At 34.7% G+C, this 26728-nt stretch overlaps 1 protein-coding gene across 3 annotated transcripts in view; it reads left to right on the top strand.

Annotated features, from left to right (window-relative positions):
- The window catches only part of LOC143252547 (formimidoyltransferase-cyclodeaminase-like), an 81814-nt gene that overhangs the window by 19508 nt on the left and 35578 nt on the right, over positions 1-26728 (top strand). Inside the window, exons 1-5 of one of the 3 annotated variants that reach the window (XM_076504865.1) lie at positions 6328-6874; positions 15792-15975; positions 19722-19850; positions 20994-21082; positions 23514-23693. In XM_076504865.1, coding sequence (XP_076360980.1) covers positions 6818-6874; positions 15792-15975; positions 19722-19850; positions 20994-21082; positions 23514-23693 — 639 coding nt within the window. In that variant the 5' untranslated portion in view covers positions 6328-6817. Of the gene's footprint in view, positions 1-6327; positions 6875-15791; positions 15976-19721; positions 19851-20993; positions 21083-23513; positions 23694-26728 lie in introns of those variants that run through there. The other 2 variants (XM_076504864.1, XM_076504867.1) reach the window with 2 other exon arrangements.

Raw genomic sequence — 26728 nt, 5'->3', positions numbered from 1 at the left:
AACCTGGCTCTCTTTACCTTGAATTCAGCAAGCACTGTGTTATTGTATTTCCCGTCTCCATGCAGCTTTAGGGAGTGTTCTCTTATTTTTGCCAGTGCTAGACTAGAATTGCTCAACTTGGCATTGCAAATCATGCATTGAGGATGCTGACTCCCATCATGTTCCGTTATACACGTGAATCCATATTGTACGTATTCGTCCGACCACTTTCTGTTTTTGCTCGACATAGGTAGTATGAAGGGATTGAACTTTTGGAAAAAATCACAAATTATGTCGATTACTACAGTCACAACTCGACTGCTAAGCACACGAAGTTCCTTGCAGCACAGATATTCAGGCCAAGTGATGTGACGTGATCAGCCGCAGCCAATAATGGCCAAGTGGAACATGACGTCACGAATCATACGAGTGGGATGAACGGAACGGACACACACACAGTGTGTGTGTCTTGACCTCCGCCGAACCCCTGAGACTGACTCACCGAACCCCTGGGGTTCGACTAAACCCGGGGTTAAGAACCACTGAACAAGATAAAAGGCAGCTAGTCATCACCACTCATTTGGCTACTCTCTTACTGATGGATAGTTGAACTGAATGTCGCTTATAATGCCCTCAAATCCGAAAGGGCAAGCATATTTGGTGGTACAGGGATTCAGACTCATAACCCTCAGATTATCAGTCAACAGCACTAACTACCTGGCCATACCAAGCGAGGCGAATAGTAGTTAGACATGGTTCAACAAACAATAAAACAATAAACTTTCAGTATAAATAGATGTATATTGTTAAGATATTAATATTCGGATAAACAAATGTAGTTTCATGTTGTAATTTAAATCATTCTAGATAGAAGAAGTATGTAATTTAGATTTATTTCCATTAGAAAACTTTGGGGGGTAGTTTGACCAATTTCAAATGGAATTAGGGCGGAGAAAAAAAAAACAGATAAAATAAAAGTTTTACTGTAAAAAAAACATTTGAAATGTATTTAGGAGGTTTTAGAGATTTTGTAAATGAAATTTGAGATGAAGAATTCTATTTTTACTTTTAACATGAAAAATCATTTTGCATTCGGACTGTTTTTTTTTAATTTCGCGTAAAGCTACTCGAGGGCTATCTGCGCAAGCCGCCCCTAATTTAACAATGTAAGACTAGAGGGAAGGCCAACTGTTGAACTACTCTTTTACCAACGAATAGTGGGATTGACTATAACATTATAACGCCCCCACAGCTGATAAGGCGATCATGTTTAGTGTGACGGAGATTCAAACCCGCGACCCTCAGATTACAAATCGAGTGCCTTAACCACCTAGCCATGCCGTACCCATGTGGAATGGGGAAAAAAAACTCGATATTTTCACGGACAAGTCTTTATTAAAGATACTTCACTAAAAACCTGATTGTTTGTACATAAAAGACTCGTAACTTTAATGCAAATCTGGTAAGTTTCTGAATATATGTATACTATATTGGAAGCTATAATTGCGTAAATTATATCAAGTATACAATGCTCAAGTGATCGGACAGTTTGACGATACACGTGTTGAGAGAGATTAATAATTGTCTTAGGGTTTGACAAACTACACCAGAGATGGAGTTTCATATGATTATCATCCTTTACAAAATGGTAGCAGACTGGTGCAATAATTTAATGAAAATAAAAATTAAATGAATGGCGTTTTTCATTAGGTTCGGTCAAGAGATGATTTTTTGTTTTAATTTTAGGGTTGGAGATTATTATATAGGGTTGGTTGGGTAACCGTAAACAAAGCATTTTTATGGCTAACTGTGGTTACTAGCCTGTAACACATTATATGAAGAAAGAGAGTACCTATTATTTTCGTCATTGTGGATGTTAGAGTATTTCAGTTTTGACATTGAAATATTCAGCAGGTAGTGGATTTTATGAAAATGGATAATAGTATTGGCTAGATTCGTATCAAACGTGTAGGAAAACACAATTTGACTAGTGTTCCATGAGTATTGGCCAAAAGTATAATTTTTATATCGAACTGAAATGTGAGAGATTAAAATGAGGCTATTTATAAAAAGTAATATTAATAAAAAGTATCACAAAGCATAATTAATGAAAATTTGATGTGTCCAATGTTTTATTTGGTTATATGAAATATTTTTCATCATGCAGATTGAAAAATTTCAAAAGTACACAGTTTTCTGAATATATTTTTAACATTTTTCAGGACATGGCCAATTATAATCCATGAAAGTGGAAGCTGTGCTTTTAGCATCGGAAGTGAGAAGTAACTTCTTTGTCACAAGGTGTAGTTACCTTACTTTGTGTTAAACATGAAACTGTAAAAAGTCATAAATAAGACACGGTGTAATCGTAGATATTAATTAATTTTCACGTCAGAAACATTAGGTTATCATTCAGTCTATTTGAGCTACTACTGTGGGTATCTTTCTTTGTACTCTCGTCCCCACCCCTTTTTCTTTCTCAGCAAACACGGTTTCAGTTCAGTGTAACAACCAGACAATACTATACAGAATGCAGCATTTTAATTTTGGACCATCGTCATGGCTATTGCGACCTCAGAGAACACAGCTGAGATTCAGGCCAAGCTCAATACACAAGGATACCTGCAGTAACTGATCTGTCTGACGGTAATACAGATCATGTTCTAAAAGCATGTTGAACATGAGCACAAATAAGTCTGTATCTAATGAGTTTGATCACAGGTTAATTTTTCCTTATTTGCACTCTACCCGTGAGGATCATTTTAGGATAAAGATTTTTTATAACGGGAATATTACATCTTTAACCCACATTCTTAACCAAGTTTTTCAGACAAACAGAATTCGTTTGACCCTCCATTGTCAATCCTGACTTTTTCTGTTTAAGATCAATTTCTTAATCCTTTTGGCTCTTTAAATTTTCAGTTCTCCAGTTGCATTCCAGTGTTTTCAGTGTTGTTGTTCAACCTGAATCTTTACACTAAGAAGAACAAACTAATTGTGATAGTTTTCTCTTTGAATTTAGTGACTGTTTTGAAGTTTACGGTTCTTCCAACTATGCTTGGATTGGCCTTGCATTTATTTCATCACAATCAATATGTGGGTTATGGCAAAAATAACTGATAGGCTAGTCTTAAAAACTCCAGAGCATCAGACGTTGCCACCTACTGTAGAAGTTTAGATAACTAAGGCAGGGAGTTGGAGTTCTGTTAAGCTCTCAATGTACAGTATTGCAGTTACCCAGACTGCTCACCCAACACAAGATCCAATACTATTATATGTCAGGAAGAGGACCAAGACCAAAACAAGGTCAGAATACTGGTCTAAGAGCTTCAAATGTCCCATCAACTGGTGTTTCATTTCACAAAACAAGCACCATGTTATGTATGTTCACCCCCTGTGAAACCATAATATATCTTATCCTGGCAAAAGTTTCCACAAGTTATGACATGAAGAGAAGTCATCCAAGCAAGAATGTAGTTCCATGACTCTGACTGTTATCCTAGAAACAATGATCTAAGTAGTATTTATCACAATGCCCATACTGGAATTGTAGATACTCGTTGAGATAGTGGGCTCCACTAGAGCACCAAGGCTTCTACATTAGTGGCAACTACTTCCCCCAATGTTCCAGGAGCAAAGATTTAAAATATAGAGCTGTCTACAAGCTTTTGGCAAGAATAAAACATCAGGAAGCCAGTTGGAAAGGGGTATGGGCATTGTAGAACTGTGAGGAAGACTATCTGCTTAAGTACAAGGAACTGAAGCTGGAGGAGAAAGTGTATCGTATCTGAGAGTATCTTACAAGAACTCGGAAGGCTCTTACGAGGGTCAGATATATTATATACCAGGCTACCATAAAACACTAAACATCTACAGCTATATTAAATGATTTGCTGTCGGAACTTTTATGGCAAAACATTTCCAGCTTCCCTATAAACTGTATATAAATACACACACACATACATATATATTTGGTAATGATTTTGTATTTAGTTATTTAACCTTGTAAAAATTGTATACATATGTAAATTTTATGTTTTATAACGGCTTTATTTTGTTGAATATAATATATGTACATATGTACATATATATATGTGTGTGTGTGTGTGTGTGTGTGTGTGTATTTGTATACCTTTGGTCAGCGGTAAACTTACAGACATTTTGCTTTAAAACATGTATTTTTGTTTAGGTTAAGTTTTCAGCAAAATGTTAGGTTAGTGTGTATAGAGATAAAATTTCATTTTAAGATATCTGTGTACATATGTATCTGTTTTGGCTCAAGTGTATGTGTTTAATATATTGTGTTTCTAATTAAGCACAAAGTTATACAATGGGCTATCATCTGTGCTCTGCCCACCACAAATATCGAAACCTAGTTTTTAGCGGTATAAGACCGCAGATGTCCGCTTTACCACTGAGGGGCTTTGTGTATAATAGGTTTAAAGAGTTCTAATGATGTTACATGGTTTGATTTTTATCAGTTATACTATTAGCAAACAGTTATTTTAAACTGTAGTTGAAAAGTTTGGTTTTATTTTGTTTCATCTCAGATCTGTTTGATATTTTAAAATAAGTTATTTTTATGTGTTACGGATATTAACGAGTATGTTTTGTTAGGTTGTCATCATTAAAAAGATTTTTTTATATATATGTTGTAAGATTTTATTGTTCAAAGGTTGTATTTCATGCACTTTCTTTGTAATTAAGCACAAAGCAACGCACTGGGCTATCTGTGTTCCGTCCATCGCGGATATGGAAACCTAGTTTTTTGTGTTGTAAGTCTGCAGCCATACCACACTGCCGCTACATACAGTGTTATGCATTTCTTTTCAAAGGACATTATTGTTTGCAATGGAGATAGGTGTGTGTTTGTGTGTGTTTTTCATATAGCAAAGCCACAAAGGGCTATCTGCTCAGCCCACCGAGGGGAATCGAACCCCTGATTTTAGCGTTGTAAATCCGGAGACATACCGCTGTACTAGCGGGGGGCATGGAGATAGGTATCAGTGTTAAATTTTTTTTCTTGTTGTTTGTTTACTACTCACGGTAAACTTGGCATGGCCAAGTGATTAAGGCGCTGGACTCGTAATCTGAAGATCGCGGGTTCGAATCCCCGTCGCACTAAATATGCTCGCCCTTTCAGCCGTGGGGGCGTTATAATGTGACGGTCAATCGCGCTACTCGTTAGTAAAAGAGTAGCCCAAGAGTTGGCGGTGGGTGGTGATGACTTCCCTCTAATCTTCCACTTTTAAATTAGGGGGCCCGGCATGGCCAAGGGTGTTAAGATGTGCGACTCGTGATTTGAGGGTCGCGGGTTCGCATCCCCGTCGCGCCAAACATGTTCACCCTTTCAGCCGTGGTGGCGTTATAATGTTACGATCGATCCCACTATTCGTTGGTAAAAGAGTAGCCCAAGAGTTGGCGGTGGGTGGTGATGACTAGTTTCCTTCCCTCTAGTCTTACACTGCTAAATTAGGGACAGCTAGCACAGGTAGCCCTCGAGTAGCTCTGTGCGAAATTCAAAACAAACAAACAAACAAACCTAAATTAGGGACGTCTAGCTCAGATAGCTCTCGTGTAGCTTTGCGAGAATTTAACACTCCTACGAAAAGTGGGGCCTAATAGACCCCAGAGCAACTTGAAAGGTTATTAATATTAGGCTAATAGTTTTGTATTTAAATGAAATTGCCATTTAAATCCATTAATGAATGGATTAACGAGATTCCCCTGTCCCTATCTACTATCTAGCGAAACCACAGCCAGGGGAACGGGCTTGAAGAAATCAGGACTAGAAACGTCTTTTCGTAGGAGTGTTAAAAAAACAACAAAAAATAGTCAAGGTATAATTTGTGAGATTCCTCCTTGAGCTGTGTTCCATTTTAAGTTATATATTTTTTACCCTTATGATTGTTGGTTGAGTGGATGTGGGGTAATGATCAGTTATTACCATTATCCTAGCAATAGGCGATTGAAAGGATTTTTGAATTTTTAGAATTAGGAATTATAGGATTGTTTTGGAAGTAAATGGGTGGATGAAAACGTGGGTTAATACACACCTTTTTTGAAATTTATCTTTTTCTTTTATGTTAACGAAACATAGAGAGTCACTCAAGCAAACAGCTCAACTTTCCTTACTGTGGTCCACAAAATTGGATATACTACGAATCAACTTTGACAAATAATTACGACTCCTGATTAGTTATAAAGAATAACTTTCGAATTAAAATGGTTCTTAATTCCAACTTAATATTATGATGTGGAATACTCGATTTTTCACATATTTAGCATAGTACGTTTCATTCCGGTACAAGAAAAGTGAGAAGTGACAGCTCTAAGTTGGAATGGTGATAAATTGGTTCCACGTTTCTGAAGTGCTATACCCCTATAGTGCATAATGATAAGCTGTATGTACTGTATGGTTTTCTTAAAACTTCCCGAAACCGGTTGAGGAGTGATTCACTCGCTTAGCGAAAACCCGCGTAAACTTTCTTTCACTTAAATGAAAACAAATATTTAAGTAAAATTAGCACTTTGTTGTCAATTAACCCAAAGAAAATATTATTTAAAATAATAATCCAATCCTTGAACGATAATGTTTATTTCCTATTCCGTTGGTCCTTGTTTCTGACACAGCTTTCAAAATTATATTGATACTTCCATGTCACTGACCTCACTCACCTAGCATACGGAATTGGTTATTCGATGAATCACTCGCTAGTGGAGTGAAGAAGCAACTTATTTGCTTTTGTGTTCGAAGGTTTTACTTTAGAGAGTTTTAGATTTTGATACTAAATCATTCAACACGTTTATTACTTATTGAAATCATCCGTTAGGGCCAATGAAGGTGAAAGTCGTAGAGTGTGTGCCCAATTTTTCAGAAGGTCAAAGTAAAGAGGTGAGTGTGGATTAAGATGTAATACTAAACTAACAGTAGTACAGATATGTCAAGTCTTAACCACAGCCTTGATAAGATATTTACTGTTTTATATATTACGCTGTGTTAAGTACTGACTTTTTTTCTGTACGTTAAGTTTTAGGAATCGTGATCTGTTTGGAGACTGATGAGCGATTTTATTTTTAAGGTGTAATGAATGTAACCTCTGAGAAATACATTTTCTGGGCCTGCAAATACTCCATTTTGAAATTAAACTTTAATCATTAAAGATCACTATGGCTTCTGAAAACATATTAACATGAATTTGATTAAAAAAAATAAAAAGGCTGAACCATTAAGATCACTCTTCAATTTTTAAGAACGCAAAAAAAACTTATAAATATTTTAAGTAATTTAACAGGATTTTGATGTAACTCAACATTTATCCAACCTCATCTGGTAATGTTATTTCATAAGTTGTGTGCACACACACAAAAGGTTAATATATTTAAGAACATGTAACTTGGTCTTTCAGACTTCTGTGTATATTTAATTTTTAATATTCAAGTATCAGTTTCTCTATAGAAATAAAATATGTGCTGACAAACAGTTTGTTATTTTTGAAAATGTGAATAAAATTATCTTAAGCTTTTGTACTTTAGGAAGGAAACTAATAATAATAATTCTGGGAAATAATGATGAAAATTGATGTTCATCAGTTAGAAAACAACTAAATTTCTGAACATGTTCCATGTGATTATATTCATTAATAAAGAGCTACAAGTTATTACTATTACAGCTGTACAAAAAAACAACAAATAATAAACCAAGATTATTTTTATGTCATTACTTTCTTTCATTTGTGTTTTTTATCACTACAGTTTTCAATGCTTGCAACAAAACAGACATTTTTTTTCCATTTACATTCTATTTTCCTAAAGCAAAATATATGTACATTGGTATGTTTGAGTAACTGTTAGCTTTATTTTAAGCAGTTAGTCCAAGTTTAGTAATTACACATACATTTTTTGTTACTCATATGAACACTTTACAAGAATGCAGTAAAAACTTTTGCATCTGGAATATCCACATAGTTGATGTGTTAAGAAATGGTTTGTAGTTCTGCTGAAATGTATAAAACTTCAATAATAGTATAAAAAAGTAAAGTCTTCTTGCTTTCCTGAAGTGTCTGAATTTTATATTTAGAACTGAAACCAATTGTTTTTTCCCCACAAGACTTCATGAACCTAGGTGGCTCAAGAAATAAAACATTTTGTGTTAACTGTACTGTAATGCTCATCTTTGGACTGTTTTATCATTTTTTTATTGTTATTATTATTAATAATTTTTTAACATTTTGCAATGCTTTCTTCAGGAATAAAATTTTAGGAAGTTATTCACATGTGAACGTTTTATAATTAACACAAAATGTTAGAGTCCATGATAGAAGTAATTTTTTTTTGGCCCTGTGTTTGATATCTTAATCCCTGTTCTAATATAATCTTTATTAATCAATTTGTTAATAAATTTGGAAAACAAAAAATATTTACTTTTCACATAAAGATTAAAAATAAAAAAGGGACTTTTATTTCATCCAACAGTTTGCTATTGTGGCTTCCTCAGGGCCAGTCTTGTTTATTTTTCAAGAATTTTCAAATTATTTGTAGAGATGAGCATAATCATTTGACATGTTTGATGTTCATAAAATATATTTTTCAAGAAACTATCTTTACAGTGGCTTAGCAATAATTCTGATAATGATAAAAATCAACAGGTGAGCATAGCAAAGATAATCTATTATTTTCTTCACAGCAAACATTCAAGAACATATTGTGGAGAAGCAGGGTGTAATTTACTTAATTTCTCTTCGTGAATATCGTTCATTAATCACACATGTAAAGTTCTGCAAAATAGAAAAAAAAGGAAAGTTATGTGTGTATGTGTATATTTGACTATAGAACCTACTGGAACAATTGGCCACTTTGCAGTGCTACCAGTTGGTTATTTGGATCTTAGGTCTATTGACTGTCAGTGCCATTAAGGCTGTCAAAGTGTTGACTATTCACCATTACCAAGGATGTGTGCAGCTAGTTAATTGGTTGTTGTGTGTTTATGTAGCATTAGAAGAAAATGTTGATTGCCACTACTTCTAAACACCAGAAATGAGTGTTAAAATCTATTTGAAGGTTTCATAAACCCTTTATCATCACAAGGGCAAACCAAACAAACTCCACCTGCAGATGAAACAAGTAATACCATGTAATAAATATGGTGTCCCTGTTCAAGCATATATGTAGAAGAAACAAAAAAGCAGTGCAAAACTGATGAAGACACCTGAATCTGCTATCAGAACTGGCCTTTCCCACAGATGGCCCCCTCAGTGTGGATTCCTGTATGTGGTGAGGGGACCATGCAGGGAAGGTTCTGTTCTTTCAGTTTACCTCCTCTGGAATCTGAACCATCCACCTGTGTGTTTGCCATGTGTGGTGACCCGTGAAGGGGAAGAGAGGATCCTGGTGGTCGAGGGGTCTAATTCCAACTTACCACTTTGGCCTTGAATTCCTGTAGATGGGCAGCCTTGGGTCATCGGCTGGTCCACTTGGGCTACGGTCAACCAAGAACCAGTGTTGGATGTTCTCAACAGGTGTTGTGGACATTATATCTGATGCTAGTGTTTGGGAATAGTGTTCACGAAACCTTGACATTGCTGCAGTGTCCTTGTTTGGCATTGTAGTGCATCCCCTCATAGGGCTCCATGGTGGGTGGGATAAGTGGGAACTGAAATATTCTTTTTTTATTATGGATCCTCTAAATAAACATGAAAAAACAGTATACAGGTAAACGACTACATCTTGAAGACTGAGCAACAATCTTCAACATGTGTAATGCAGCTTATACCTCATTCTCTACTACATTCTCTTTCAGACAAATATTTATGGCAGATGTCTCCCTTTTTCATTCAGAAGAGACTAGAGGGACTTACTGACTCTCCAAAGTCATTAAAGAAGCTTTGCTCTGGTGACATATTGGTGGAAACAACCACATTTTAACACAGTGAACTCCTCTTACATTCCAAGGCGATTGGGAAATACCTATTGGTTACACCTCATGCTACTTTGAATTCATCATGAGGAGTTATTGTTGAGAGGGATTTGGAGAACATTCCCGAGTCAGAGATTCATCCTGGTTTCTCCATCCAAGGAGTTTCTGCAGTGAGACATATCTCCACTCACAAAGATGGAATTATGATGCCAACCAAAGTCCTCATTCTGACATTTACATCACCACATCTGCCTGCCACCATCAAGGCAGGTTATCTTAATCGCAAGGTATGGCCATACAATCCAAACCTTCTCCTATGTTTCCAGTGTCAGCAGTTTGGTCACCCGAAGACATCATGTCATGGTTCCTTGATCTGTGCTTGTTGCAGTGGCAATGACCATGATGCCTATGAGTGTGAAACAGGCCCTCATTGTGTCAATTGCAATGGCTCTCACCTGTTCTACTTTTGTTCCTGCCCTAAATGGTTGGAAGAAAGAGTGGTGCAACATTTGAAAATTATTCAAAACATTACTTAACCTGAGGCTCAAAAGTTGCTGTCCACCACTTCATCTCAGACATGTACAGCTGCACTTTCTTCCACTACTATAGTGGGAGTATAGATGGATCTCTCTGTGCCTCCAAAAGAATTGTTCTCAAATCAATTGAAAAGTCTTTTGGCCTCCATGGTTAAAAACGTTGATGAATCAACTTCAACACCCATCTAAGATACATTTCAGCAAACCTCAAGATCCACTTCACTTGGTTCTGGATATGGGCATTTACTCAGGTACATCTTCTCTCCCACCCCAAGATGCAAAACAATCATTCCTTCATGTCCTCAGTTGCTGGAATCCTCTTCCAACAGCAAACACCTGCTCAATTGACCCAGGGCAAGATAAATGGAGGTTGACAGACTTCCCTTGAATAAAGAAAAAAAGACATGGTCTTAAACAAAAGGGCTCTCCACCCAATTTACATACACATAAAATGGCCACCTTGATACAATTGAACTGTTGTAGTTTACATTTTAATCTGGATGACTTCAAAGCACTGATTGCTTCCTACCATCCTGCATGTCTTTCCTTACAGGAAACATTTCTGAAACCTGCAGATACAGTCACATTTTGGTGGTTTTCTTTGTACAAAAATGACAGGCTGTGTGATGAATAAGTGCATGGACAGGTGGCACTGTTGGTTGATCAGCATGTGCTTATCCTGCCTTTGCCATTTAACACACCCTTGACTGCTGTAGCCATCCATGTTTCCTCGGGTGGTACCATCACTGTTTGTTCTCTCTGCCTGTTGCCTGGAGAGACCTATGATGAATCAGGCTTTGATGCTCTCATTAAATAGTTGCCATCTCCTCTTTAATCCTGAGAGACTTTAATGAACATCATCCCCTTTAAGGAAGTGCTGATATTGATGGGAGGGGTTGCTCTGTAGATTGTATGCTCTCTGATCACAACCTTTCTCTTTCAGTAGTGGTTCTTATACTCATTTTCATGGACTTTGTCTGTCCTTTCCTGTTACTGATCTCTCAGTTTGCTCCTCTTCACTATTCTCCCACTTTTAATGGAGGTTGACAATAATCCATTAGGCAGTGATCATTTTCCTATAATTTTGAGAGGGACTGGCCGTGATCAGTGTCACCCACCCTGTGTTACCTGCTGGAAGGTAGATCAAACAAGCTGGCCCTCTTTCACTGCTCTTACAGAACTTGATCCTGCCATCATCTGTAAGCCATCAATAGACAACTGTGTGGCAGCAGTAACTGATTGTATTATACAAGCAGCTGCTCAGTGTGTTCATAAAACCTCAATACATTTTCCAGAATATCCTTGTCCCTGGTGGAATTCTGCCTGCCACATGGTGAGGAAGGCTCAAAAATGGGCCTGGGATACTTTTCATAAGTATCCCACACTCTCGCATTGCATAGCTTTCCAGCAGGCCTGTGCATACACATGCTCATTGGGTAAGATATCAAAGCCAGTAGGACTGAATTAAGTTCACAACTAGCATATCTTCTACCACCAGTTCCAAAGTCATATGGGACAAGATTTGATAGGTTAGTGGGTAATATAATTCTGTCCTCCTCTCAGTCTTGCTCTCTGATGACCAGGAAGTAGCTGATATCTGGAGCACCACCGATACTCTAGGTAAAAGCTTTTGCCAGGTATCTTGCACTTTTGCTTCTTTCTCCAGATTCTTATCTATCAAGAATAGATTACTATCAAGAATATGGCATTGTGCAAGACCTCCATATATGTGGGTTATGTGTCTATTTGCCCATTTTTATTAAAGGTTTTTTAATGGACAGGTGATTCCAAGTTCATGTGGGTTTGACACTTTCAATTATTTTTGACAGGAACTTGGAGTCCCTCAGGGCTGTGTTCTGAGTGTCATACTTTTTGGTATAAAGATTACTGCCATCACTGAACAATTCCCTCTTACTGTTACAAAGGGGGTCTACGTTGACGACTTTCACATTTCATGTCGGTCGTCGAACCTGAGGTACATTGAGCAACAGCTACAGACTGCCCTCAATCATTTACTGAAGTGGACCACAATAAATGGCTTGAACTTCTCCCTCTCTAAAACTGTTTGCATGCACTTTTGCCACCAATGGGGTATTTACCCTTATCCTGAACTCTGTATTGGTGAAGTTGTGCTGCATGTTGTTCCTGAAACAAAGTTGTTAGGACTTATCTTTGACCGTAAGCTGACCTTTATACTACACATCAAGCAGCTACGGGTCAAATGTAGAAGAGCACTGAACATCTTCCATGTCCTTGCTTCCACCACTTGGGGAGCAGATCACTGTTCTGTATAAGGTATATGCTAAAGGTATATCATACTCTTATTCGATCAAAACTCAACTATGGATTACTGGTCTATGGTTCTGTCAGGACCTTGGCCTTAAAGATGCTGGATCCTGTTCATCATCAAGGACTTTGCCTCTGTACTGGGGCTTTCTGCACTTCCCCAGTTCAAAGCTTATTCACAAAGTCTCATGAACCTTCAGTGCACCTCTGCTGTTTTCAGTTGTCTTTACTATATGCTTCAAAACTTCATTCCTTATCAAAGCATCCCACCTGGAGTTGTGTTTTCTTTCTTTGGTGGGCCATACTTTTTCAGAATAGATGATCTGCTATTGCTCCTTTTTACCTTAGTTTCCAGGGGCAGTTGAATGAATTGGGTCTGTCCTTGGATAACATTGTGTATCCACTGGTCAGCCCATCCCATCATGGCTTTATTACAGTCCCCAAATGTAACCTATCTTTAAGTCATCTGAGAAAAGCAGACATTCCTGATTAGAAATCATGTCTGTTATTTGCTGAACATCTTTCAAACCATCCTTCCATTCCTATTTATACAGATGGTTCAAAATCAGATGACAGTGTGGGCTCTGCAATAGTTTGTTGTAGTTCAGTGGTTGCATGCAGAATCCCCTTTACAGCTTTTGTGTTCATTGCTGAAATGTATGCCATTTCTTTTGCTCTGGATCACATACAAGCTAAGCAGTACTCAAACTGCACTATTTATACTGACTCACTTAGTTTTCTACTGGCCCTGGAATCGCTTCACGTTTGCTCACACCCTTTTCTCGCAGATATTCAAAACCGACTGGGCCATTTCTCTTTAACATCTACTTCTATCCAGTTTTTCTGGATACCAGGCCGTGTTGGTATTCGTGGGAACGAGTTTGCTGTCACTGCAGCTCAATCTATCTGCTCTAGCACTATTACTGCTGTGCCTGTTCCATACATGGACTATGGTCCTGCCAATTGGCAGTCAACTTGGAGTGAAAAACATGAAAATTAGCTTTTCAAAATAAAACCCTCTATTGGACTTTGGCAGTCTTACTTCCATAAGGATTGGAAAGAAAAAGTTGTTCTAACTAGACTATGCATTGGTCACAGTTTTTAACTCATCATTTTTTTTTAATTGGCACTGGTGCACCAGTGTGTTTTCTGTGTAACACTCAGGTTACAATAAGCCAAATTATACTGTCTTGCCTTCATTATGACTCAGTGACGGTACCATTTTAAACATGTTCTGTCTCAAGGTTTATCCGTAATGTTAGTGTTATTGGTGATGGTGACACTGTCCACTTTGAAAATGTTTTTAGTTTTTAAAGGCCATTAATCTTTTTAATGCTATTTTATGTTTTTAATTTATATATTTGACCTTTTTTAATATGATTCCCTTTTAAGAATCAAAGTAGATGTAGTTTGATTTGAAATTAGAATATGGTCCTAATGTTGCATAACTCCAAACCAGGACTGGAAAGGCTAACTTCAGGTAACTAATGCTGCTGTTTGAACTACCTGTTATTCATCTTTAAGACTTGAAATTTTGCTACAAGTCTTTTAACATTTCTATTACTTTCTAAAAATGGCCACATCAAATAACTCGAAACCAGGACTGGAAAGGCCAACTTCAGGTGACTAATGGTGGTTTTTGAACTTACCTGTTAATCCTCCTGGTGAGTTATGATAATTACAATTATGCTACAGAAAGTCCTTTACAACTTGTATTACTGTAGTTTTTCTCTTACCACTGTAGACTAGATGAAAATTGGATTTAATGCTATTTATGCTTTTTTAATACAAAAATTAAACATTGTTTTGTTTTACCTTAATTTCCTTTTATGAATTGTTCTAATTTTACTTTAAGTCTAACCTTTTACCAGATGTTTAGTGCAGATAGCCTTGTTTCCTTGCACCATAAAACATCAAACCAACCAACTCACAGATGGTGCCATGGCTTAGTTGGTTAGAGCACTTGTCTAGTAAACAGAAGATTGTGAGTTCAGTTCTCGCCAATGCCTTTAAAGTTTATCATAATAGTATCTCTCATCTCAGATGAGAAATTTATTTCAGTTCGCAATTGGGACAGCAGAAAGTCTTCAGATTTATAACACTGAAATCAGGGGTTTGATTCCCATCAACGAGCACAGCAGATAGCCTGATGTGGCTTTGCTATAATAACACACACTTTCCCACAGGTTACACAATTAATTATCTCATCTACAAGTTGCTTGGGGAAATATGTTAAATAGAAGAGCCTCATAAACAAACATAATATAACCAAATATGAACAGATGTGCAGGCTTAAAAGTGAGCAGCCTTTCTTAACTAACAGCTCTACCACTAAGTCTCCAGCTACAGATATATATTTAAGAAGCACTGCTCTGCTTCAGAACCACCCTAGATATCTTTCTGTGATAACCTTTCACTCATCAGTCTCTCCACTTGATTTATTGTGACATCATAATGCTTTCACTTTGTCACTTTCAAGTTCTTATTTTGTTGTATGTCATCATGACGCACGTTTTTGCCATCTTGATAAAAGTAGATCTTTATGTGGATAATTGAAATAATTCAAAACAGTATCATTTACTAACTTTCATCCAATAAGATTCAATTGTTCCAAAGTTGTTGCAGTCCATAATAAACCTTCACTCACTAAATAGTTCAGTTGTAGAAAATCTGTGAACATATCAGTCCAATTTTTAATTGAATAATAAATTACATTGGTGATTTAACAAGAATTGTACCATAGTTTATGTAAATTGTAATTAGTGGAATAGCATTGTGGTCTGTTATATGAGGTTTAATATTGATGCTAGGTTTTAATTTTAATCTTAATGAATGAATTATAAGCAGCTGTTTTATATGTACAAATTTGAAACTTTAAGCATATAAAGTCATGCATAAAGATAGAGAAAAGCATCTCCTTTATTTGATAGTAGTTCATTTTGAATTTCAATGCACACACACACACACACACACACACACACATAAATTTGTGACTTCAGTTTAACTATTTTCCGTGCTTTAATGGTAAAATGAATAATGTTGGACTCTGAATTTGTTAATTTTGATGTTCTTAGATCATTCAAGAAATTGCTGAATCAATTTGCAACACAGATGGAGTTGACCTTTTGGACACAGATTGTAGTCTATCAACTAACCGCACAGTTTTTACTTTTGTTGGTTCTCCAGATGATGTTATTGAAGGAGCTCTCAATGCAGCTAGAACTGCTTATAAGCATATTGACATGATAAAACATAAAGGTAAGAACCTGCAACTAGTTGCCATTTATATCTTGACACCACTTGTTATTTAAGGAGCTCTCAATACAACAAGGACTGCTTATAAGCATGTTGATGTGATCAAACACGAAAGTTAGAGTATTTTTCTTCTATTTATAGTTCAAAGATGTAATAAGTTATAGTATAAAAGATGTTTGAAGGTAATTTGTGCATGTGTTATTTTAAGTGTGAGATTTAAAAAGTACAAGCTTTTCTGTTGCATATTGTTGGGTAATTAGTAAAAATTTAGTTAATTGTAAAGCTTATTACTAGATTGCATTCAACTAATTGATTATTCTGAGACTAGGATCATTGGAATAGTTGAAAATAATAATCAGAAATGCTACTTTTGTGAATTGTGGCACTAAATGTGTAAAATTGAACAACTTTGAATTTAATCAAAAATGATAATGATAGCAATATGTCAAATAATTGATTATTATCATGAGATTTATTGATTCAGCTGTAATTTTCATTCACCAGCTGTTATATATATGTTAGTCCAAGATTAATGATTATAATGTTTTTATTAATGGTGTTTTATTCCATGTATAATCATGTTAAGTCATTAAATACCTTTGTTGGTGAGATGTCATGACCAGACTGATGGCTCACATTTGATCATTCTTTATTCTCTTGTTCTAATAAAGAAGTATGAGACTTAATTGATAGTTGTTTTTTGTTGGTTTTTTATGGTGAATAATTCTATTTGTAGTGTGTAAATTTTGATTATTTATGTATGGTATATGACATTTTAATATTTGTCTATGATACTCTAATTGTTAATTGTGTGAAACTGTTATGGTTTATGTAAAATTATATGTTTACATGCATCAATAACAAATCCATGAAACAGCTGTTCAATTGTTTAAATTAACTAAAAATATCAGTATTGATTTCTGGATGCAGTCCCTATTAAATCAAGTTTCCTAGACTTGTGGATGAGAACTTTTGTGGGGGGGTGGCATAAGTGGGTTTTGAATGTTCATTAAGAAACATCTATTTCTGCATTAAAGTTTAGAAAAAATATTTTAAAATACATTTTGACTCTCAAAGGTTAATAATGCATTATTAAACCAAGATTCAAACCTTTAGGCTATCATTAGGAAGTCAGTGTTACTAATTCTTGTGTTTTAAATATCAGTTATCTCTACTACATATTTATTTGTTACGTGTGGATTCCTCATCATCACAGAGTGAGTTTCATACCTTTGACTGTATTGATTTCCATCATGTGTCACCAAAATTGATTTATATTTGACTAAAAAAACATTTTATTGCACATATAAATGTAATAAAACATACACATAATTTTAAAATACATTACATGTAATAGTAATCATGTTTTTATATCTTGAGTGCAAAGAAGAAAAGCATGTTTGTTTTTTTTCACTCTGTTTACAATACTTGTAGCTACAAACTGAAACTGTACTCTAGTGTAACTGATCTGCAGCTTTATTTAATAATCACCATTCCAAGCAGGTGAGTAGTCAGTCTTTTTAACATGAATCATTGATCAATAAAACATACATAATAAATAAGCAGGAAAATAGAACCATGTAATACTAACAGTTTGATTAGGAATTAAATACAGATCTTTTACAAAGTTGTAAGAAAGTGTGTGTTGTTATTAGTCACAATGATTTATTCAATAACATTATTGTTGAGTAATTAAACATATGCTTTAGGGTGTAGAGTTGCACCAGTGCACTTATTTGAACATTAAAATCATTATTATTAGTGTATATATTATGTTTCATACTTAGTATGCAGTAACAGTTCACTTATGTCTCGTGTAGTATGCATTTAATACATTTTGTTCAAGTACTCCACTCCTGAGCATCCCCTCCTCTGTGTTTTGATAGAATGTGTATTTTTGTTATATAAATTTTAAGAAATGTAGAGTTATACAAAGGACAGAATATTTCCACTTAAGTTACATTTAATATATAATTATTACTCAAAACATTGTTAAACAGTTTCCCATTAATAAGATAAAAAATTCTGAAACTACTTCAGTTCTCCTAATGAAAATCTTGATTCTTTATTGGTGAATGAAACTTAAAACACATCCCTATATTTGTGACATTAAACTTTTTTTCACCCTGTAATACAGTTATTTACAATTGGTTATCATTTAATGCTTATAATTTCCTGTGAAGATTTACAAAAGTAAAAAAAATTGTTTACTCATTATGACATAACATGAATTTTGTTGCTGTGCACAGTAGTATATTTCAGTACAAACAGAATTCTAGCAAGTTAACTGCCTTAATCTAGAAAATGGTCAAATAAACTTTGGCCATTGCATTTAATCTTTTCAAGAATGTAAGCTGACTGTAATGGATCTGAAATTATGCTACCAAATTCCCTTCAAGTTTAGAGAATGAAAGAAATTAATTTCTGGTGTACAAGAAGACAATGTGAAGTTAAGAAAATCACTGAAAGAAGGCAAGAAGAGAAAATTTTTGTGCACTAATTATATTTTTTAAGACCTTTTACTTAAGTTTGTAGCTCTGCTTTGTGAAACCAAATTGGAGGAATATCACTATAAAGTGTTTATTATTCAGAATTTACCGATCACTAATAATCATTAATCATGCAAAATTTTCGGTCGAACTTAAAGAATGCATGTTCTCTAAAACTCGTAGACTGTGTCTGAAATGTCTGAAAATAACTTCCCATGTATTTTGGTAACCAAGAAGTAAGGCAGTTAAAGGAAGTTTGTGGTCATCAACCACAATTACCAGACTAAGCTTTCTTTGTTTTTTCCATTCAGCATGACCACTTGGTGATTTGTACAACAGAATTCAGATTTGATCAGTTCTAGTTGTACTAGACAAACTCTCCTTTTGTCCCATGTAGTAGACATGAATTACTGCTAATTAAAATCTAAAACTGTCACGTGCAGTTAACAAGTTTGTTAAATTCATTTCGAATGATGATTTGGAGCAGAGATGTACAGAAATGAAACTGTCAAAATCAGTTTCTACTTGCTCAAAGAAATGTTTAAACAATCAACTCCATAACAGACTTGGCAATATTTACATATAATTAATTAATGGCTAATTCCAGTTATCACCAATAGAAATATCTCATGTTCCTATTGTCACTTTAATCAGTGTTGTTAACTAGTTACCAATCAAAAACCAAAATGTCATTTTTCTTGCAATGAATAAAAATTTACTTTCCAGCTTTTATTAATGTTTTCACTTTGTTGTTATGAAACACACACACATTGATTGATTGCAAAAATTACAGTAGTAAGAAACCTTTAGTGGTGCTATGTATATATACACAGAGAAGATGAGCTTTTATTTAAAAAGACCCTCAAACGTGTATAAGATATTGTTACCAAAAATTAATTGTTGGAATATTAGTTGGCCTCAATAACGTGTATAGCACATTTGTAGATATTTTACTTGAAAAACTGCCTTATTGATGGATGTTTTGGCCTTAACAACATACGTAAAACATTTGTAGACATTTTATTTAAAACATCATGTTATTGTTAGCTGTTGGCTTTAATAAAACATGTATAATACATCTGTAGTCATTTTGTTTGAAAAATCACCATGTTAATAGATATGTTGGCATTAAAAAGTGTTGTATGTTAGTAGACACTATTTGAAAATTACCTTATTAAGAGAGAGTTTGATTCCTGGTCACCAATAATCTTGCTTCTTTATATCAGTTTTGAAAAAAAAAATTGTTTGATGTAATTTCAGGAGAACATCCTCGACTTGGAGCGCTAGATGTCTGTCCATTTATTCCAGTCCAGGGTGTGGAAATGGAAGAGTGTATCTACTGTGCTAGGAAATTTGGAGAGAAATTGGCTGCAGAGTTGAATGTTCCAGGTAAAATGGTGTTAAAGTTACTTTATAAATCTATTTGTGTCTTTTCAACTTTTATGTTTTAAAAACATTTGTCAATAAAAATTAATATGGTAAATAAAGTCAATTAATGAATTAAATATTATTTTTATGTAATCATGATTTACAATAAGTCCAGTTCAAACATGAGTATTAATAACACCAAAATTTTCACTTCTTAAGACACACAACACTACCCAAGTTTAAACTGAAGAATTTTTAACCCTTTATAGAGTAATATTTATATATATATACATGTTTTGCAAAATGCTTTTTGATTTGGTACTGGAAATTTAAATATTCTGTAACTCTATATGTGATTGACTTGAAATTTAGGATATAAAATACATGGTATTATTGCAATGATGACATATCAAAAATGAACAAAACATTATATTTGCAAGCATAAATCCGATGTTATATTCATTTATGTTTTTTCATCCCAAAGGAAGAACAATTCCTATTGCAAGTTTGTTGTAAAATGAAATAAAAACATTTCGTCATTGAAGGTTATATTCATGTATACATTAATGAAATGTTTGTGCCTCCAAATGAATTGTATTAAAAAATATTTTTATCATCTATTTTTCTTGTATTTTGTTGAAAATAGGCACTTAAAAATTTGGAAACCTATGTTTTCCACCAAAAATGTTGCTGCAGGACTAAGTATCAGCACTGTAGTTGTGCTGTTACCATTGTTATCCAGCACAGATTAGTTGAAATATAATAATTTTGCAGCATTTCCTGGGGAGGGGGGGGGGATAATTGAGGCTTTGGCTTCAACATTATTGAATCTTCTATGGTGAAATCTTGCTTCACAAGCAACATAATAGATTTCTTAATGGAAATTATGCAAACAAATAGGAAACCTTGCATATACCTAACTATATATTTTCATTTGTGAACTCTTTTGCTCTTCATACATTTTAGGAATTAGAGGAATTTTAGAAAAAAAAACACTATTTTTCAAGTGGCCCACTAGGAGGCCTGTGTTTATTTTTACAAAAAAAAAAAAAAACTAATGTGGTCTAAAGGTGAAACAAAACTAGAACAAAAAATGATTATTGTTGTATATCTAGATGTTGCAGTGGTAACACTAAGAGTGATCGTGGTGTTGTTCTGCTGTAGTGTTTCTTTATGGTTTTGCTGCTCAGTATGAACACAGAAAGACTGTATCTCAGATACGAGTAGGAGAATATGAAGGATTAAAGGAAAAGGTGACTTCTTTAGGTATTTTTTAAAAGTTGTGTATAATTTTTTTTGTTTGTGTCCTGTTCTATATTATAGTTGTATTTGTTTTTTAGTTATTGAACTTCAGACGAGTAAAATATAAGCTTTTTCAATTTAAATGTTAATGTCCATCTATGACTAAATATTTCTGTATGAAAAACATCAAACTTTTCTCTGTTTGTAGTCATTTTTATATTTGCCATTTATGCTTTTTTTCTAAGCTTATTAACAATTTCAATAAAGACAGAAAAAAAGTATGCCAGTAATTTTAAGGATTTTATCCAAGCAAACTTGCCATTTACAATTTACATTTCACTAGAAAAAGAAAACAAGATTAACAAGTTACATAAGTTTAGTATTTTTTGATTTTTAATTGACAACTTAACAACAGAACAATTACTTAGAGACAAAATGCTACTTTAGAAAACTTACTGGGGCAATGTACATTTTTAGTATAGTTAGCTGGCCTTGTATTTGAACCTGTAGCTTTATTTGAAGTTTGTGTTACTTAAAGTGAATTCAGTTATAAACTATGAGATGAGTATAGTAAATTTATACAAGTTTTCTAATTAAGAAACTGATTTTTATATTTACATTTGCATTTTAATGTATTAAGTGATTAATCTTCTGATCAACATAAGAACTTGCTGAACAAGAAACTCTTTATATAAACGAATTTTTGTAATTGTGGTGCCTGCTCTTAGCTGCCCATTACCACTTCATATATTTTTATTCCATAAGATAGCTGTACAATAACAGATGGTATATAAATATAAAAAACAATTATGACTAGGTCTAACTTATTTTGGTCTTACTCATCTGATGTCTGTCATTGACTTATTTGTAGTTTGTTTTGTTTTGTGAACAAGAGTTTGTTCTAATGGTTAGGACCTGCTCAGGTCAATGCACAGAAATTTAGAAAGTTGTTTTAGAAGGAAAGTGGGTGTGAGAGCGAGACCTGTTACTTGAAAGTTAACAGTAGTGTTTAATGTTTAGGGAAAAAGTAGCTGTACCCTTGTTGAAAGGTATGGTTTGAGTTCTATCAGGTAATAACTTAAACGAAACTGATGTATTCTTGCTACTATCTTGAGTGAGATTCAAAGGAGTAATGGAGTAGTCAGTTGTCAACCCAATCAAGAAAGTCTTAAAATTAATAATGATTTCTATCTTCAGATTAAAAATGATCCAAATGAGTTCTGGATCTCTTGTTCTGAGATCTGGTAGAAATTAAGCATTGCATACAAAATGGCAAACAGAAAAGTAGTAACAAAACTAAAGATATAAATTGAAAAAAGAAATATTTAGACTAATATTTCACATTCAGCTGTAGTTTGTTTGGGTCCACAAACTTTCAAACACTTTCAACTATTCCTCATCAGAAGAATATCAAACCTCACTGAGAGAATGTTTTTTAAAAGAAATTCCTAAGTTTAGATTTTTTTGCTGACTTCATATGTAAAGTTGGTAAATATAAGCAAAAAGCATTTTAATAATTCACTTAACTTTTGTTAAAATACAAAGTTAGTAAAAATTGACTCCGTATGTTTGAGGTTATCAAAATTCAACTTTAACGCTTAAGTTTCAGTGAATCAAATATGTAAACTTGGTTTCTGTTTGTTTTGAATTTTAATTAAATTTTTGTGCTCTTTTAAATATGTTGATTGTTTAAATATGAATAAATCTATAAATAGGAGATAAGAGTGTGAAACGAAAATTATGAAGGAAAGAAGAAAAACAGCAGTGCCATATATCTAAAAATCTGAGTAGTGTTGACTAACTACCTACCTTCTAGTTTATCTCTACTCTCACATGTAGCATTTTACTAGCTTCAGAAACCCAACAAAGAAATCTATCTGATGGGTAATAAGATAATAGTAGTTAATAAAAGGTTGTTTTCAATTCCACTTCAATCTCAAAAGTTTTATTTTGTTACTGGTTGTACTTACCTTTGAAACTTGAAATTTCTTCAGCGTAAAGGTGATTTTTTTTTTTTTAATCTGTATGAATACACAAGTTACACACACCTGTTAGATTACAGAGCATGTGTAATAAAATAAGTGATGCACGCATCTTGTCTAAGTTGTTATGCTACATAGTGAAGGTTATTGTGATGAAAACAGCATAGTTGTTTGTGTACATGTTACTATGAAACATCTATAGGAAATAACAGTCTACTGATAAGAGCCATATCTAGCAAAACCTTTTTGGTTTGATCTACTTGCATGCTTTGTACAACTAAGTTGATTGTTTAATTCTAATTCCACCTAAACATGAAGGAAAAGATCATGTGTAACAGTCTTTAAATTGAAAATTAATTAAAATAAGTGTTGATCTGTCTTTCAGTTGGCTGATAGAGATTTATTCAAAGTAGTACAAAGACTAACTTATTTGACATTTCAAAACATTTGGTGTACATAGATCACCAAGCCAGAATGGAAGCCAGACTATGGTCCTGCTGAGTTCATATCAAGATGGGGAGCAACCATTTGCGGTGCAAGAAAGTTTCTGATTGTCTACAATATAAATGTTTTGGGTACTAAAGAGCAAGCTCATAGAATAGCATTAAATATCAGAGAACAAGGACGAGGTGCTGACCAAGTGAGTAGTTTTTGCTTTTTTATGGAGTGGGTAAACTATTTTAATTAAAGAAAATAAATGTGATTGAAAATATTCAGTTTTATTACTATAATTATTATAATTCCAAAACATACTTACATCTACTCGCACTACAACTACTACTGAACTGCTAGAGTGTCTTTGCCTTTAACTGCCCTTGTTGAAATCTCTGTCATGACACTCACCACTTCCCTCATTGCACTCTCGATCTTGGTACTGTATGTAAGCACTGCTTCAAATAATATTGTCAGTTTTTTTTGACAAAGTATTCACCAACAGGTTTCTCTGTTGTATGGCTGTTGCAGATACTTTCGAGTGTTCATGTTACCTGTTTGTTTTTTTGTAAAAATGAAGTTGTTAGGCAAACTGATTTAAGGTATGCAGATTAATGTATCCTACATGGAAGCAAACCAGGTTTCTCCCATTCCACTTTTTATATCCAGCATTGCTCATGAATTGGGTGGGGAGGTCACTCTCAGTTAAGGCTGTCTATTACCTTATCAAGAGTGAGATGAAGATGTACATTTTGTCTAGTAGTGTTTCTCTGGAGGGGCTCTGAGGCTGCATTTGTGGGTAATCTTGGACATTCTGGAGAGAATTTACTTCTTCCAGTGTTTCCCTTTACTCTGTTGGCTTGTCATGAGTGCAGTTTTGATCAGTCACTTTTACTTTTTGTTCTGTTGGTACTTTGAGTGTAGGATGCTTTGGTTGCTTTTTACTTCTGAGCATGTGCTTTCCTAGATGGCAGAAGGTCTGAGGGCAAGTACTCAGTTCTTTCTCCATCTCCCATACTGTAGTTCCCGCAGAGATGGCAACTGCTCAGTTACAGTTATGCTTTATCTGTCATGTTTGTCAAACAAAATGCTTTCACCTACCATTGCCAGGTGGAAGCATATTTAGACTCCTGGAGAATAGACCCACTCCTGAAAATGTGGGTTCCAGAACAGAGTCTGTGATCAACTTGAATAGATAACAAAAATTTGTAGAATTTATTTGACCCTGATTAAGGTGCTGAGATATTAATTATCCCTACACCTTTTTTATCTTTAGGAAGCCTCTGGCTTATTGTCATATCATTTTGGTGAGATGTTGGGACCACTATTAGCATCCACCTTGATTTGATTGTCAGCTTTTGCACTAGTCTCTTTCATGGTATATTGTTGAGTTTTGTTGGAAGACTTTTGTCTACCTGCTGCTATCTTAGTGAGTTACATGAGGCCCTCTTCTCCAATGCTTGATTTTTGTGGGCATTTTAGAGTCTCTTTGAATTAAAGGGTTGATATCGTCTATTTGCAATCATCCCTGTCATCATTGTCTTAACTTTTCATGGCTCCTACATGGGGTTATAATTATTCCCCTGTTCAAGTTTTCTGACATCAACCTTTAAGTTCAATGCTACCCAGAATAGATTCCAATGATATACATGAAGATTCTGTGCTCATTCAGAATACTGCCAGTGTGGTGGTAACAATTGTATACCTTAGGAATCTGTGGAAACTTGGTACCAAGAATTTCTGGATGTGCAGAAAATCCTTACCACAAATTCTTGGGAGTTACACTACATGACACAAATTTTGTTCTTAGATAGTATGCATTATTTCTTAATTGCTTATGTTGTAAAAGTACAGAAAATGGCCATTATTCTCTTCAAACTTTGCTTTTGTGACCTGGATAATGAAATTCAGAAATTAACCTATTTTTATGTGAAAATGGGCAAATTTGTACATTTTAATTTACCTAAGACCTGAATAAAACAACATATGAATCAAGATTTACATGCATTTATACTAAAGTTATACAAAAATGTTTAGAAGTGAGTAGTTTTTCGAGATTTGAACTGTAGTGTAAATCAGTTTAATATATCAACACTCAAATATAGTCTCCTAACATGTTTCTGTTGCATGCTCCTTGGTAGCAACATTAAAAGTACAGTATATATTGGTGGAAGTGCTCGCCTTGATCCTCTGAGTACGCTTCCATGTTCTCCTTGAATATATCAAGATGGACTTTCAGGGACATACTGCAGCCCATTTTGCCATAGATTTTCACCAGAGCCTCAATCACTTCTATGTAATTATGGGCCTTGTGATTGCTCAAGAAGCCCCGAACCACTGCGACAAAGCTGTCCCATGCTTTTTTTTTCTTCCTACTGAGCATCTTGGGGAATTATGTGCTCTTCAGGATCTTCTTTATTTGTGGTCCAATGAAGACACCAGCTTTGATCTTTGCCTCAGACAGCTTAGGGAAGAAGTGGCAAAGGTACCTGAAGGCTGCAGACTCCTTATCAAGAGCTGTGATAAATTGCTTCATAAGACCCACTTTTATGTACAATGGTCAGAACAACACCTTCTGGAGGTCTACTAGTGGCTCACACTTGATATTGTGCCTCCCCACAGAGAACTCGGTCCATTATGGCCAGTGCTTCCTGTTGTAGTGCGCTGCTGTGTCCCTGCTGTCCCAAAGGCAAAGATAACAGGGAAACTTGGTAAAGCCTAATGTCTAAGAGGCTCATGCAAAATATTTTATGATATTTCCAATAGTATAGAAAAAATTAAAAGATTTATACAAATTTTAGACCTTTTAAAATTTAAATTATAAAATATTACTATTCAAGCAAGCAAGAATTGTCTCTCTTACCTTCTAGAGTTTTTTTGCAGTGCTTGCAGGTAAAATGAGGTGTCCAGGGTTTGTATTGATCCCCGACAGGCATGCTGAAATATGCCTTGTAGGCTTCACACATTTTAGCAGATGCTGTCACAGAGTACCTTTTCGCTCTTGTCTTGATTAATTGACTATGTACATAGCAGAATGTGTCTGGAGAATGCTTGCAGCTTCTTGATGCTATCTCTGATAACATCAGATTGGTCTATGAGTTCACTTAGGCAGCTAGAACTAAACTGAAGTGATGAGTGCTGAGCCCCTGTATATATATGGAAACTTCTAGAAAATTCTTGTAACTTCAAGAAAATTCTTTATCAGCTACTCAGCACTGAATCTACCTGCATTGTTATGGAAAA

The sequence above is a fragment of the Tachypleus tridentatus genome, chromosome 6 (assembly GCF_004210375.1).
Source record: "Tachypleus tridentatus isolate NWPU-2018 chromosome 6, ASM421037v1, whole genome shotgun sequence".
Taxonomy (NCBI): Eukaryota; Metazoa; Arthropoda; class Merostomata; order Xiphosura; family Limulidae; genus Tachypleus; species Tachypleus tridentatus.
Note: the sequence above shows the minus strand (reverse complement) of the source record. Positions and strands in the feature narration are given on the sequence as shown.